We start from the raw sequence: 16,827 nt of genomic DNA, 5'->3' as shown, positions 1-16,827 counted from the left end.
TGTTTTGTTTTCTCAGTATCTGGTGACAGGGTGGCCAGAGTGGTCCTGTCCTGGTTGTAGAAGAATTTCAGGTGAAGTTGACCAAAGAATTCTTCCACTTCTCCACATATATTAATATTTTGTCAGATCTTCAGTCCCTGCAGAAGTTTAGGGCTTTGGAAAACATGTATATTTCAGATTTGTTACCAGGAGTGTTCTGATAAGTTGGTGTTCGTGCAGTGGCCCTTGCTGCTTCTATTTGTCTTTTATATTAGTTTAAGTAAATAAGTACATCCTTTTTAAGTCAATTCCAGTTTAGCTCAATTAATCTATAGGTAATAATCCCCTACCCTTTCACCTTTTCCTTTTTGAATTTTTTTTTTTTATTGGATTGTTTAACCAGCTGCCCTTCTCTTGTCTTGAAGCTGCTTCTGATGACTTCTCTTTACTCCACAGTTTACAGCCTGTTTTCGCTTGCATTTGTCATTAAAACAATGGCATGTATGTATCTTGGTATTTCGCTTAAAGTGTACCTGCTACTTTCTGAGACATGAGGACAGTTAATGGCCAACAATTTGGTTAACATGTCTCCCAAATATGCAGTTGGTCCCATAAAACATATTACCAAAGGAACCGTGCTTTTCACCTAACACTGGTGTTTGATTCCTTGTCTGAATCTTAAGTGATTATGCACAATGTAATAAGTTTGAGCAGCTAACATGAAATAACGTTTTTTCCCCCCTAGTTCTATTGTATCTACGCTACTTGCACTTATGGATGGTTTAGATAGCAGAGGAGAGATTGTAGTGATCGGAGCCACCAACAGACTAGATTCAATAGATCCTGCTTTACGACGGCCTGGACGCTTTGATAGAGAATTCCTTTTCACCTTGCCAGATAAAGAGGTAAGAACTACAATTCTCCTTTAGCATTAAAGGTGTAAAATTTTGTACTGAGTCTAGGTGTTATGGTTTAATGAAAAGATGCTCAGGAGTGGCTACTTGGGGGGGACGTGCTTCACAACTAACATAATAGAGTGGTATCCAGGAGGTAATGTACTAATGTTTGCATAAGGTAAACACTGTACTAAGAGAGCATAGCTGTTGTCAAAATTGCCTAGTGTAATTTATGTAATTTATTGATATAGATCCAGGAACTACTTCAGGAAGTGCAAATCTTAGACAGGCTCAATTGGGGAAAAAGAAGAGGATAATCCTTGTGGATTTGCTAGTTCAGGATAATGTTTTGGCGAACAGTATTTGTTGATATTGAGTGCGTCTACACAAGGTGCTACAATTCAGTAGCAATGAGCTACTGCACCATAGCTTGTTGCTACGATGCTGTAGCATCACTGGGTACAAACCATGACAGTCATGCTACTGTGTAGTACTGAGCTACTGTGCCCTAACTCGCTGCTACTGTGCATTAGAATCTTAAAAAAAAACCCGTGAAGCAACGGTACTGCGCAGTACCACTGGTTACTGTGTAGGTATTTAGTACTTGGTTAAGCAAATACTAAATGACTGCACAGTAGCAACAACGCAGTCTGCTGCTCATGTAGCAGTCTGCTCAACGCAGTCTGCTGCTCCTATGCTGTTGTTGCATAGGACATGTGTTCCCATTCGTCTAAAAAAAGAAAGGCTTTTAAATTAAGAATTAAAATTTTAAAGAAATAACTAGATTGGACCAGTGTGTCTCAACTTAAACGCCTGATCCTATTTTACGAGCTTTCCTAAAGGAAAATTTGTCACAAGCTTTAGTTGGAAATGGAGTTGATTCTTCCAAGATCACAAGGAGTACAATTGTAGAGAGAATACTCCCTTCCCCCTGCCCTCAGGAGCCTTAAATGCTTATAATATTTTTAAATTGTGTACACTTTCTCCCAGGGGGTCATTTAATATAAATTTAACATCTTCAATTTGTTGAAAAGTACAGAAAGTTATACTCCTAGAATATTAAAATTATCTTGTTAAAACAAGAAGTGATTTATATTGCTGTCACCTTAACTGAAACAATTTTTTCAGGAAGAACAAGTGGGTAATATGTGTTTATTTAAAAAAAAAAAATTATTCCTAGGCTAGAAAAGAGATCCTCAAGATTCACACAAGAGACTGGAATCCTAAGCCGTTGGATACTTTTCTTGAAGAATTGGCAGAAAAATGTGTTGGTAAGCAAAAATCTAGTTGATCTAATAAAAGATGTCACCTCTACCACGAGTTCTGATTCCTTTGGTAAGATAAGAGAGCCAGAGTTCTCAAGATGAATACGTGACTAACAAAATTAAATAAATAAAAATAATCTTATCTAAAAGCTAAATACTAAAGGAAGTATTATAGCAATTTTTTTTTTTGTCCGCTATAACATTTGAGGATCCATTTAATGGAAATAAAGAACTTTCTCTGTAATCACTGTCATGAACCCTCACCCCTTGCTAGAAGAATATCTGGTTTTAGGTGATTTTAATGCAGTTTGGTCAGTTTAAAGACCCAACTTTGTTATGAGCAAAACTCCTATGTTTTCCAGGACCTTGTTTAAATCGCTGAGAATCAGCACAGACAGAGTTGTTACCCACTCGTGTATTGGTGACTCATGTGTCTTAGAAGAATGAGACTTTTCCCATCCTTTTTCTCACAAAAAGACGAATAGTTTTGCTTGTGTTTTTGTTTTTGTCTCTGCTAAGTGAGGAACTTTGGTGCTCTAGCTTTGTTCATGCTGTTTTTCCGTCTTTTGGGATGTCTGAGAATGTTGGAACTAAATGAACTTGTTTCAATCACAGGATACTGTGGTGCAGATATTAAGTCCATATGTGCTGAAGCTGCTTTGTGCGCTTTACGTCGACGTTATCCTCAAATATACACTAGCAGTGAGAAGTTGCAGTTGGATATCTCTTCTATTAAAATAACAGCTAAGGATTTTGTTGTGGCTATGCAAAAGACTGTACCCGCTTCTCAGAGGGCTGTTACGTCGCCCAGTCAAGCACTCTCACCTGTTTCAAAACCCCTGCTTGAAAACACGCTTCACAAAATTTTAGAGGCCTTAAACAGAGTTTTTCCACATACAGAGCTTGGATTAAGTAAAAGACAAAAATCAGGTAAAGATTCCTTTGTAATATTTTTAAGGTATTCTAAATTTTTTACTAGTTCTGCTGCAGCGAAACTTGTAATTTGTGTGTCACAATTAGGAAGTCTAAGAGCTTGGAAATTACCATATTGTAGCAGACCTATGATTCACTGAGGCAAAACTGAAGGTGGTGGTGATCTAATAGGAATCGGAGAATCTCATGTTTTGGCCATTTATTGAGAAATGTGGTTGCTTCAAGCAGGAGAATACAGCGACTTAGAAATGACCAATTCTACTGGGTTTTTTTCAGATGTTGGAAATCATATTTTAGAAAATGGTTTAACGTACAGTGATGAGGAGTCCCCTTCAATGTTTGAAGATGACCTTTTTCAAAAAACACCTAAGCGGAAAGAAAATTTCCTCAATTTCAACAGGTGAACATTTTTTTGTCTTGCAAGTAAATTCAGACTGCTGCTGTTTTTAGTTACAGGGGGTGTGAGTGTATGTGTGCATACTTAATCTTTGACAAAAATAAACAAGGCTACTGTAGAAGCAAGAAAGTAAACTTGTAGTTAAATACCTAACAACAACTGCTCGAATTTAGGGAAAAAGGCTCTTCTCCTTCAAGGGAGATCACCAGATGAAAGGCAAAAGAGTTCTTGAAGTGTGTGGATGAATATTAAGGTCCAGCATATATATTTGAAAACAATAATTTTACTGTAACTAGAAGATTTTTTCTTTGCTTGTAATTGTATAATTAGTTGCTTATTTTGACAATGATTCTCTCTTTCTTTCAAACTATGCAGTTAAATTAAGTGATTGTCACAAAAACACTTGATTGAAAAGTCATCTTATTGTGGAATCTTAATTTGGTTTGCACGGTCTGTTATTTTACCCAAATCTCTTTATGCTGGCTGGGGAAATTCTCTTATTTACTAAACTTAAAGACCTGTCAGGTTAGAGTCTGATACATCAGGGGTGTCCAACCCATGGCCTGCAGGCCATATCTGGCCCCCATGTATCATCCAGCCTGTGGGGCTCCCTTTGGTCTGCAAATTTGGCAGCACAGAAGTAGGGGCAATGCTCCCCTGCTGACAAATTTTTGGACCCATGGGGAGGCCCGTGGGCTGGATGCAGTCATGCTGGATTGGGTGACCCAGGCCTGAATCCCAGCATGTGGGGTGTATTCTGGCCCACAGGCTAGTACTGCACCCTTCATCTGGCTTGCAGAGTCAAAAGGCTAAGCAGCACTGTGATATATCAACTGTAGTGTGATAATTATGGTTGCAAAAAACAGTACTTCTTTCAAACCTGGAGGGAGTTTTGTTGCCTGTATCAAAAAATGTGTGGAAAGATGAACTAAATAACAATACATCAGTGATGGAAGTAATATTAAGTCCTTACTGTAACCTGTAAGTTATGCTACTGAATTGTTTGTTACTTTTTCTGATATCTTGGATGTCCTCCCATACCTATGGACAAGATAAAATATTCTCTTGTTTCTTTTTAAATACTAGATTTATGGTAGAGTGCACAGACACTGAACACCCAAACCTTCATTCATTAATGGAATTATTTTGTGTAAGATTTCTTCAGAAATCTATCTGAAATGTCCTGGTTTTCCAATTCTTTTTTTTAGAAGTGCTTATCACCAGCCAACTTCTTACAGACCACGACTCTTAATAGCTGGAGAGCCAGGCTATGGACAGAGCTCTCATTTGGCTCCAGCAGTAATACATGCCTTAGAAAAGTTTGCAGTGTACACGTTGGAGCTCTCCGTCTTGTTTGGCACTAGCACTACATCGCCTGAAGAAACTTGTGCACAGGTAATTTTTTGTTCCACATCTCCAAACCTTTTCAGACCTGTGGGCTCCCTGGGCCCTGTGGCCACCTGCTCCCAGTGGATGGGGCAAAAAGCAGAAGCTTGGAGAGGGAAGCGGGGCCCAGTGACCCTGGCAGGAGCTGTAAGAAAACAGTAACTGAGGTGCCCCATTATATGGCTCTTGTCATCCTAGTATCTCTATATTTCAGTTTTTAGTTACCACTACAGTATGTTCATGAGGTAGAAAATCATTGCTATTCCTGTTTTACAGCAGGGGAGTGGAGAAACCAAGCAACTAAACGATTTGTCTGACTGGCAGAACACACTTATGGTGGAGTTCAGACTTGAAATGGTGCTGTCAAGACTTGGGATCTCATTGTCAGAGTCTTTTTTTTTTTCCCTGAAATCTGAGAGCGTCAATACCCATATTAAAATAATGCATATTTCTTCAATAATCCCCTAGGAGAATGTCAGCCCATCTGTGACTTCCAGTTCACTTCACTTCACATTCCCAGAAGAGAGCTCTCTAAAATACATATATTGATCTTCCATTATAATCCATCCTCAGGCATTAACATTTTTGATGGATGCCTTTGCAGACTTCAGCATGTCACCCTCTGCCTAGAAGTGTCATTTTCATAGTAATGTTCAAATTGGCTTGCCGTGTGTACAAGTTCTACAGTAGGCAATACATTCAGTTTTCATATAATAAAAATACAAGAAAAATTCAATCTTTTCCATGTTTCAGGGTTGTTCGTTGTAGCCATGTTGATCTAAGGACATAGGGAGACAAGGTATTTTGGGTAAATGTAATATCTTTTATTAGACTAACTAAATAGTTGGGGAAAAATACTTTATTTTTGCATCTTGGCTTCTAATCTACCAAAGAGAGCACCCAAACCAACAACAGACTCTTTCCAATGCCTGAAGAAGGGCGTTTGTACCCAAAAACCTGCAGTAAACGTTTTTTCCAACTGTTCAGTTCATCCGATAAAAGATATCACATTTACCCAAAAAACCTTGACTTACGGTAAAAACGGGAAGCAGTAACAAACTAATGTCTCTTTCTATAAACGAGTTTATTAACAATGCACTGTAACTTCCTAAACTTTAAGACATGGCAGGTTAGAATCTGAAATATCAGGGGTGCTCAACTCCTTGCCCTTAAGCCAGAGCTGAGGTAACTTTCTTGACTGAGAGCTGTGCCTAGCCAGCGATGCCTTATTTAATCATTATTGTTTCATACCTGATATATTGCTATTTTATTAGTGACCTTTTCCATTATTTCACAATGTTCCTCTGTCGTATATTTTGTTTTACTAGTTAATCCGTGAAGCCAAGAGAACAGCGCCAAGTATAATTTATATTCCACATGTCCACTTGTGGTGGGAGACGGTTGGATTCACGTTAAGAGCTACATTTACAACAATATTACAGAATATTCCATCGTTTGCTCCAGTGTTGCTACTTGCAACATCAGATATGTGTTATGCAGCTCTGCCCCAAGAGGTATTATTTATCCATGCAGGATTTGTGTATGGTAACTATGTAGCTCCAAAATCAGTTGTTCTAAAAAAAACGAACTAAACAAAAAAACGTAGGTTTTAATTGTGGTGGCTGTAAAGAAAATCTCCAAATGTGGACAGAGGTAATGAAGTCTATCTGAGTTTGTTTGCTGAAAATTAGCTCTGAAAGACTTAAACGCCCGTTCTATCTTGTTGCCATGTTAATACTGCAGTTCATGACGGTGTTTAAATATCAGCATTAACAATGCCACTCATCTAATGTACTTAACCAACATTCTTCAATTTCCTGAAGTATCTTTCATTGAGCAAAGTGGATTGGGAAGTTTGGCTCATCAGGGGCTATGGGGAAAACAAATGTTTTCTCAGCAGCCTCTTCCCTGTTGAAAAGTGGGAGGGAAAAGCATTGAATGATTTCAGATTTAACAAAATACAGGTTTCCCTTGCTTTATGTGGGTTCTGCACGTGCAAATTTGCTCTTATGCGATGACCCTTTTTATACCAAAAATTCATTATATGCGAGGTAAATTCACTCTTATGCAGCTAGTGTGGTGGAAGCCCACAGTCAGCTGCTTTGTGCTGGTGCATTGTGGGAGTGGGGCCATAGGTAGAGGAAGAAAAAATTATTTGAGGGGGGCTGAGCCAGGTGTTGGTGTCTGGGCTAGGCTGCAGCGCCAGCCCCTGCAACCCAGCCCCGTCAGCATGGCACCCCAGGAGCTGAGAATCATGGAGCCTCTCAGCAGCAGCACCCATGGCCGCTGCTTGGGGCAGCTGGTGCCCATGCTTCTGGAGCTGCAGCTGTCCCAGGGGCAGCGCTCCACCATGTCAGTACAGTCAAGAGGGTCAGTACAATTGAAGTCTTGAAACATCCCTATTTGTTACACTGTAAAGTAGAGTCCCTTTGTGTGAATTAGAGTTATGCACTACTTTTCAGGAACACATGTACAACATAAAGCAAGGGAAACCTGTATCATGTTGTCTCCTAAAACTTTTCCAGGTGTCACACGAGTAAGAGTTGTTTTAGCTTAATGAGATGTCAGTTAGTTGAGGGAAGGGGAGAAGGGGTTATATAAGTATCCTTACAAATTAAATTGAGGCTTTTTGAAAAACAGTTTTAAAAAGTGTGCTTCTGCTACATTAGATTAAAATCTATAATAATCAAAATTATAAATATTTTACTAGTAAAATATCCTACCATGTAAGGCGAAAGGGAGATTTGAAAGTAAGGCACTGCTCCGGAAAGTACTTACTAGACCAGTGATTCTCAACCAGGTTGTTGGGGTACCCTGAGGTGTGCTTCAAGATCCTTTAAAGGTGCTGCAGGAAGTATGAGGAGATAATCAAATAGGCAGGCTCAGGCTTCATGTGTGAAGAAATAAGCAGCTAGGCAGGCAGGGCTTGAGCCTGCCCTTAGCTGCTCACTTGCCCCCTCTGCAAGGAGGTAACTGTAATAAATATATTAGTTTTTTAAATGGAGTTCTGCTATGGAGAGGTACCTCAACTCCAACAAGGGGGGATCCTCAGGTCTAAAATGGTTCTGAACTACTGTACTAAACCAAAATGCAACTTTACTTTACTTGACTTCAGCCTGCTGAAACCCTGCATGCAGATCAGGGGCCCATGCACATGCACACCCCTCCCCGCCCCCCCCCGAATTGCTGGGGAAATGCTCAGAGAGGTAGGGGAATCGAACAGGGAGCTAGATGTCAATATAAGAACAGTCCTTTTTCCCCCTCTTTACCCTCTTTCTTAGTTTTTGTTTCCCTGCAAGCTGGGCTCCAAAATTCTCCAAAACATTCTGAAATGTTTCGGAATCTTCTGGATTCGGTGATTCAGGTGTCGAAATGGCCTGAAACACCTCCAGAATGAAACAGCTGCTGAAATTTTGCACAGCCCTACTATTTACTTTGTAGTATTTGTGTGTGTGTTGACACTGAAGTTCTGCGTTCATCTTTTTCACCTTAATTTTTCTAAAATGCTCATCTTAATAGGGGGGAAAAATCCCTAGAAGAATTTCAGATTCTAATTAAAAGCCTGAAACAATAAGTAAAAAAGAAAAAACCCTTATTAATAATGTCATTCCATAATATGGAGGAAAAAACTGGCAACATGTAATTACAATATAATATCAAATCTACTTATCAGCATGGGCCAAACTGCTGCCTGTCATATAATTCAGTCCACAGTGTAACAATGTATTTGAATACAAAATTGTGCGCCTTGGTGGTCTAAATAAACCAAATATATTCATCAAGCAGTTGCTTCCACTTAGGTGGAACTTTAAAGATGTCCCCTCCAACCACTTTTTAATAGCATGATACTAATCCTTGGAAATCTAGCCAAAAAGATAATTTATCAGTGATGCTTCTGTACTCTGCTGTCTAGAAATAAAATGCTAGTACAAAATTCTTGTAGTTTATTTTAAATGGCTGTTTTTTTTCTTCCCTAAGGTGCAGGAACTCTTTGTTGATGATTATGGAGAAGTTTTCAACGTCACATTGCCTAACAGCGAAGAAAGAAGACAATTTTTTGAGGATTTAATTTTACACCAAGCTACTAAACCTCCTGTATCAAAAAAGAAAGCAGGTTAGAATGGGCTACAAACATCTGCCTTCTAACTTCTCTGCAACTGTCCAATATCTATTTTGGTAATAAATACAAGTTTAGGATTGCATTAAAATGCATCCCACAAATTGCCAAAACTTTTTTTGTCTGACTTAAGTTTTGCAGGCATTAGAAGTCCTTCCAGTAGCCCCACCACCTGAGCCACGACAACTGACAGAGGAGGAAGTGAAACGGCTTGAGGAGCAGGAAGAAGATACGTTACGTGAGCTTAGGATTTTCTTAAGGAATGTTACCCACAGACTGGCTATTGACAAACGTTTCAGGGCTTTTACTAAACCTGTGGACCCAGAGGAGGTAAAGTAAAGGTTGATCTAAACTTTTTTTTCCTATGAATTGGAACAGTCTTAATATGGTTTAGTTTATTTTACAGGAACTGGAGTCAGTACTTCTCTTTGGCTAGCTTTGTGCTAAATAAAATAACATTTATTCAATCCCACCTTGAAAGGTTCTGCCTTCCATAATGCAGGGCTAGTAGCTCAAACATACTTGTATTATAATTTGACTCAATGGACCTTCAAGCATAGGAGACTTCTTTCTCAAATTAGTATCATGATAAATGGTATTTCCCTCACTGTTCTCTTATTGACAGGTTTTTTCATTTATCTTTATTCACTGTGATGTCAGATTTTCTTTACTCCATTTTTAAAAATTTTTAAATTCTGTTAATATATCGCCATCTTTGAGCTATTATATCTTTTAGGGCCATTTTATGTTCTTCCCTTGAACAAGTTTAACCCAACGACCATTTTCCAAGTGGTAGAAATAATCAGTAGTTCACCTTCCTTTTTCATATAAAGTTTTCACTGCAGAGCTCATCTGTAAGTCGGCACTATTTTTTGCCTCTAGTACAGTCTTTTAGATCTGAGGGATTATTTTTTCCTGTTTCTGTTTTAACAGGTAAAATTAAACTTTTAATTTGACAGACTACTTCATCTTTAACTTTTCTATGCTCAGCTCAATATGTAGAATCTCTTCTGCCATAAAATGGGCTGTATATTGTGAAGTGCTAACCTTTGCCTGTGAAGGGCTTGCTAGCTCTCATAGCTGAGTTACCTTTTATCTTGAAATGAACTTTGGTTCATTTCCTTGGCCTGCTCAATACTGGGCTTGTAGAAAGGAGAAGATGATATACGGTTCTTAGTTATTTAAGCAGTATCACAAGCCTAGACAGCCTCTTGGGTCCTCAGCCCAGCATGTGGTAAGCCAGTGTTGTGGGAATGAGTACTGCAGGTCTGATTCTTGCGAGAGCCGCAAATCCAGGAAGTGCATGCTAACAGGCACATGTATATGATACAGTATAATTCTGGCTGTATTTAACTTGACAAGCCTGATCATTTTTCTAACAAAGGTTTCTGCATGGAGACTATAGAATTTTGCATGGCTTTTTCTTTCAACCAAAGACTTTTGTTTGTCATCTTTTTTTTAATCCTCAACCCAGTGATGTTAGGACTTGGGGAGAGACAAAGGAGTGTGTATTGCTTTTAGCCTTGCAAACAATAGATTCTCAAATGTATGAACTTTTGTTTCCTCATTTGCTTTAAGGCATTCTGGCTTGCTTTTAGAAACTTGAGTACCACCATAGTCGGCTTAGTGAACAGGCTTTGATATATGTACATATTCGTGACAGCAGTGAAAAGCAGCTTTCTTTACTTTAAAGACTTTTTAACACCTGTTTTTCTTCAATTAAAAAGAAAACATGAAGCACTCTTCACACTTTATAGGCCATCAGCTGTTTTTATGGGAGCAAGAATGGAACTAGCAGTTTGCAGAAAGTGTTAGGACTATGTTATCTGAATTAACTGTGATGTATAATGAGTGCAATAGCAAGTGGTCTGGATTTCCCCCCCCCAAATTGTATGGTTGGGGTGGGGGGTTGTTTTTGTTTCATTTTTTAGGGGGCAAGCACAGTTCCCAGGGACATACTCTCAAATATGGGGGCATATGTTCCAGTCTTAAGAAGTCCTATGTGACTGGCTCTGATGTAGCCTCACATTTCTGAGGAGAACAACACAGCACAAGATTACAGAAGAGGACAGTGGGAACAGAATTTCATATATTTCAGAATTTTGAAGTAGAAGTCGTTTCCACAATGACATAAAGACACAAGTTTCTATGACTAATTTTTCTTCCTTAAATATATTTTATAAGTGAGCAATTTCCTCTTTATAAAAATAAACTATAAATCCAGATTATAAGATGATTCTGATTTTTTTAATTATTGGTTGATATATTTGCTGCCTGCCCAGATTATGACCTGGAGACCTGGCTTTAAAACCTTTGGTCTATGCAGTACCTTGGGCTCCTACAAGTCTCATCCATGCCAAAGGTCTAGGTACTGCTGTGCCTGAAACAGGTGAACAGAATAAAGAGCTTAATACTGTTCAGATATATGCATGCTTCAGAGAGAGAGGGTAGAGGTTCAGGGGCCATTGAAAAGCATGAATACTACTTAACTGGAAGGAGGGGAGAGAAGATGAAGAGGAAGAGAACTTCACTGCTGAGCCTAAATTAGTGTAATAGCTAAGAAGGATCTTTAAATAATTGGTCTAGTTCAAGACTTTTACCCTAGGAAATAGTGACAATCACAACTCTGGACAGAAGAAAATTGAACTTAGGGGAAAAAATTTTCAGTTTTTGAACCTCTGAACAGGTTAAAAGAAGTAGAAACAAGCACTTCATCAAACTGAGAAATATTGAGTAACTAATATGTACATACTAGAAGTAATGGCATATGTATTAGAGTGCTATAAGAAAATAACATGATGCCCAATTTCATGTTAAAGAGGAACTTAGAGACAGACTTGTACAATGCACAATGAACCAAAACATTCATTTTCAAGAGGCTCCTTAGCAAATCTATGTGACAGCTGCTGACATACCAAAAAACATGTTATTTAGGTAGCTCAGATAATTAAATGTATGATATTTACGTTGGTAGCTGTTATGTAAGTTTTTGATTACAGCATTTAAGTGTGTGTTTGGGTTTTTTTTATTTTTTTTTATTTTTTTTATTTAATTTGTAGGTACCTGATTACATCCAAGTTATTAAACAACCCATGGACCTTTCAACAGTTATCTGTAAAATTGACCTACACCAGTATCTGACTGCAAGAGACTATCTGAAAGATATTGATCTAATCTGTAGCAATGCCTTAGAATACAATCCAGACAAAGATCCTGGAGGTAAGGATATATATTCTATACCAGTAATGTAAATAACTTTTAAAATGTATAGTAACAAGTACTATGTCTTTTAATGTTGTGGATTAAATAATGTAGATAACCACTGGGGAATTTTGCTTATTAGATTGTAAGTATTTAAACCTTGGAGCTTGAAATATCTGGTATTAATTTGATATTGGCTCTTTGGTTTGATTGGTTTGATTTATTGCTGTTTTATTAATTGAAACAGTTCTTTCAAATGTAGCTACAGAGTAGGGCTGTGCAAAACAGCAACGTTTCATTTCAATTTCAGATTGACCATTTCAGAGGGACAGTGTTTCATTTCATGGTTTCGAAGTACTGTTCTGTTTTGTTTCGCTGTTCTGATGTGTTTTGGCATTTTACCCATAGGCTATAATGGGGAATCACAAAAATGCCTATAACTTTGTCATTTTGTGCCTGATTCAGATGAGAACAGCAGGGTTGGTAGCCCCTTCTGAGGCCATGAAGCCGGCCAAGTTTCAAGGAGATAGATGCAGGGGGTTCTGGGAAACCGCAGTTTGTCGCAGAGTAGGGTCCCTAGAAATGTCCATGATACCCTTAGGGCCCTGTGACTGCCAGCTGCGCCCTACAGGCACCTTCCCTTCTCACCTGCTGCCATGTCTTGTTGGAAAAGATAATAGATGGGGAGGCTGCCCTTGAACTTCAACTCAGTTACGGTCCTAATGGACCCCTCTAAACCATGCAGGTTCTTGGAACCCTTGCTGGGACCCACATCTGGCTGCAGCTTGTCCAGTAGGCCAAGGGGTCACACAGCAGCAGCTCCACATCCTCAGCAAGATAGACAGCCACCAAGGCCTGACCGCTACCTGCCTGATGGTGGAGTCTGGTGCTTCTAGAACCCACCATGGAAGCCATGCCTTTGGTCCACATTGGCAGCGCCTGTGGTGGAGGAGGAGATTGGATGGTGCACTGGCACAGAACAGTGGATCCTCGTCTTCCATGTCCCCCCACCTGCGCCCTTTTGCCCCCCAGACTCTGTTCACCTGGATCTCCATCCAGTGTTCCAGGGTTTTGCTGCCACATAACGTTCCCCTTCACCCTTGAGTTGCACATAGCCATCAGCACATGGACCATACTGGACCACAACAGATCTAGCCATTTCTTGATGCTCTCCTTCAGCTGCTTCAGCAGTGTCTGCACCTCTGGTGACAGCGGCTTGCCCCAGCCAGGAACATTGATCCCCGGGAACTTGTGCATTTCATTTTCAAGTTCCCTCACTACAGGGATCACCTAGCTCAGGAATGCATTGTCACTGTTGGGGCTCTTGGTGGTCTCAAGGAAAGGCTTGAGGACCACCAAGATCTGGGCGATGGTATCCCACTCAGCTTTAAGTGGACCACTGATCCCGATCTCCCCATGCAAGGCCATCTCATGGATGGCCTTCTGTTGCTCATCCAGCCTCTTGAGCATCAGGTATGTGGAGTTCCACCGAGTCTCCACATCCTGCATAATTTCATGCTGCGGGATGCTCAGCTCTTCTTGTTTGTCCCACAGCATCTTGTCCCCATTTGATGCTGCAGTGGAAGTAGCCTGCCACCTTCCTGCATTCGGAAATGAGCTTGCTGGTGCTGTCACCGGCAGCCCTGTCCCCTTCCAAGGCATCCCTGACAATGAGGTGGAACTTGTGCCACATAGCAGATGCCAGCAAAGTTGGCATCATGAACTGCCTTGACCACTTTGGCCCCATTGTCAGTGACCATAAACCCATGGGTGAGCTTGCCTTGCCCAACGAGCCACCCCTGCACCAAGCGGTTCATGGCCCCCATGATCTTTGTTGCCGTGTGGGACTCATTGTTCACCTTGGCTTGAAGAGCCCACCAATGGCCTGACTGGTTGCACCAGTGCCCTGTGAGAGAGAGAGGCGTGATCTCCACCCCAGCTGCTCCAGATGTCCAAGGTGAAGTGTAAGGCCACCTGTGGATCTGCCTTGCACAGCTCCTCCTTGATGTACTCCCTGCATGCCTCATACAGGGAGGGCACCACTGTCCTGCTAAAAGTGGTGAATGTGGGCACTTGGTAGGATGTGGCCACCAGCGCCATGAGCCACCTGAACCCTGGCTGCTCAACTAAGGAGAAGAACTAGCCATCCACAGCAAGCACCTCCCCAATGCTCTGGGTGATCTCGCACACCCTGTGTGCCTGCCTTTCCCCCACTATGCCAGGGTGGTCTGCCTCTGCTTTGGGAGAACAGGGACTTGGGAGTGAGGGGGGGGTTTCCCTTTGGGCACAGTCCTGCTGGTGCCAGGCTGAGGGAGAAGCAAGGGCAAGGTGGGAGGGGGTGCCTGCGGAAATGCATCAGCATTCCCCTGGTGCTCATGCATTTCACTCCCTTGCCTCAGCTGGGGAAAGAGGCTGCTTCTAAGTTTGGGGGGGGGGGAAAGGAGGAGCTTGGAGCTCTCCCTCTGCCCCCTCTTCTGCCCTGGCCAGAAGAGCAACCACCTGCCTTTCCAGCATGCTTCGTTTTTGGTGTGCTGAAAAATCTGTGTGTGTTTCTGTAATGTATGTATTTATGTAATATGTTGTGCTTTCCTGCACAGTCAGTGCTGACTGTCAGGGAAAACAGAATTATAGAGAATAACAAAAAAGGGATTCTGGGGGAGGAATAAATTGACAAGAATGTATTAGGAAAAAGGGTATTAGGGTATTTCAGAAAGGATTGGATCCCACTTGCTAGGAACAGACTAGCAAGTAGGAAGTGAGAGCCTTCCTCATGCTGTGGGAGGACACAGCTCAGTAAGCTAACAAAGGCACAGCTGACAAAGCTCATTTCAAACAATCCTTTTATGCTCCTTCTCTGTCCCTCCCCCAGAGCACTGGGATCGGAAGGGACCTCAGGGAAGGATCAGATCACAGTCATTGGCTAGCTACACGCATCAATATCAGAGCAGTCCTTCCCCCCTCTTCTCCTTCCCTCTCCTTAGTTTGTATTTCCCTGCAAGCCTGGCTTCAAAACTCAAAACGCTTTGAAATTTTCAAAATGTTTAGAGTGCCCTTGTTTCATTTTGAAACTGTTTCAAAGCCTTGTGTTTTGTTTCAGTTTCAAGCTTGAAACACGTCAAGACACCTTCGAAACAAAATATCCGTTGAAATTTTGCACAGCCCTACTACAGAGCTGAATTCGCAGAGCTGAACTCCCATCTATGCTAAAAGCGAAAAGGCTGATTAATTTATGGGAAGTACCGTTTTTCTCACATACCCCCCCCCATAAGATATGTCCCTTGCTTTTGGAAGGCAGATTGTAGGGGGAAAATCCAAAATCATGGTTGACTCTGCAATAGTAAGTCCTCCTGGAACATAGTGTGTCCAAGAAGTGTGGTATCCCAAGAGATGGTTTGTGTAAGGCAGCAGGAATTTCCTGGTATGGCAGCAAATCTAGGCCCCAGAACCTTATAAGGGCAGTAACAAGACTGTTGCGTCTTTACTGTAAATAATAAAGTGTTTCCACACAACAAACCTCATCAAGATACTATAGACTGCATGCAGCAGCTCACTTGACCTTAACCAGCTCAACTGCTGCTCCAAGCACAATCTACAGTGCTAATGCTCACAGCCATTAAGGAACTGGTAGCAGCTCTTGGCTGTGCAGCTGATATCTGCTGCAAATTCTGTAGTGATTGTAGGGGTTTATACTGGACTCCACCCCTTCTGCTTGCTCAGCTATAGAGAGAAATGGCAGCCATCAAAGCACAATCAATGTCTCCATGTTTTTCTTCCAGCAAAAATAAAAGTCAGCTTTCCCATTTAGGATGCGTAGTTTTTGCAGAGAAAGGTGTGTGTAGTATGAGAGTAAATATGGTATTCAGTTTTGCCTATTAACTTTCAGATCGTCTCATCAGACACAGAGCCTGTACGTTGAGAGATACAGCATATGCAATAGTCAGAGAAGAAATGGATGAGGACTTTGAACAACTTTGTGAGGAAATTCAGGAGTCCCGTCAGAAAAGAGGTGTGTATTAATGCCAAGGATTAAAAGAATTATTTAAACATCTGCATCAAGAATGAACCAGGATTTCTTTGGTAATGTAATTTTTTTTTTATTTAAAAAGACTAAAGAAATCTTGCTTCTTGCATATTCCTTGGATTAAGGTACCTACAATGATACCATGTAAAAAGATTTTTGAAAATTAGAATGATGTCTTTTATTAGACTAACTCTGTAGTAGAATAGTTAGACAACCTTTTAAATGCAAGCCATTCTTCATCAGGTCTTACAAGAACAAGCCAAACACAGCATAGTAAAGAAGGATTCTATGAGGTGGGGAGAGAAATTGCCAGAGGGGGAGGAGGCATACATTTAGTAAGAGAAAAGAAGCTGATTACCGGGAGATGAAAGTTATGCCCACAAGTAAGGCAAATAGTCCTTAAAGTTGTGTAAAAACAACACTGGCCATTTGCCAGATCCCACTGATTTAAATTTTAGGAGTACTGCTTACACTAATTTTTAAGTGTACCCGTAGGTGCTGACTTTTTTTTTTTTTGGCCAATGGGTGCTTGCAGACATAAAAAAGCCAAAACAAAAAAAAACTTTGGTTTACTTCAACCCAGCTCTGCAGTGTCTGTAAAGTTCAGGCAGTTTAATGGGGCTTTTTGGCAC

At 40.7% G+C, this 16,827-nt stretch overlaps 1 protein-coding gene across 1 annotated transcript in view; it reads left to right on the top strand.

Moving 5' to 3' along the window:
• The window catches only part of ATAD2 (ATPase family AAA domain containing 2), a 57,390-nt gene that overhangs the window by 23,632 nt on the left and 16,931 nt on the right, over positions 1-16,827 (top strand). Inside the window, exons 14-23 of the mRNA XM_090040586.1 lie at positions 725-884; positions 2,056-2,146; positions 2,756-3,070; positions 3,350-3,473; positions 4,679-4,865; positions 6,185-6,370; positions 8,835-8,970; positions 9,107-9,303; positions 12,033-12,192; positions 16,058-16,180. Of these exons, the coding sequence (XP_089896712.1) occupies positions 725-884; positions 2,056-2,146; positions 2,756-3,070; positions 3,350-3,473; positions 4,679-4,865; positions 6,185-6,370; positions 8,835-8,970; positions 9,107-9,303; positions 12,033-12,192; positions 16,058-16,180 (1,679 nt within the window). The remainder of the gene's footprint in view (positions 1-724; positions 885-2,055; positions 2,147-2,755; positions 3,071-3,349; positions 3,474-4,678; positions 4,866-6,184; positions 6,371-8,834; positions 8,971-9,106; positions 9,304-12,032; positions 12,193-16,057; positions 16,181-16,827) is intronic.

Source organism: Crocodylus siamensis, chromosome 3 (assembly GCF_052110815.1).
Source record: "Crocodylus siamensis isolate JL-2025a chromosome 3, ASM5211081v1, whole genome shotgun sequence".
NCBI classification, from domain to species: Eukaryota; Metazoa; Chordata; order Crocodylia; family Crocodylidae; genus Crocodylus; species Crocodylus siamensis.
The sequence above is the reverse complement of the archived record's forward strand: the minus strand, read 5'-3'. Positions and strand labels throughout refer to the sequence as shown.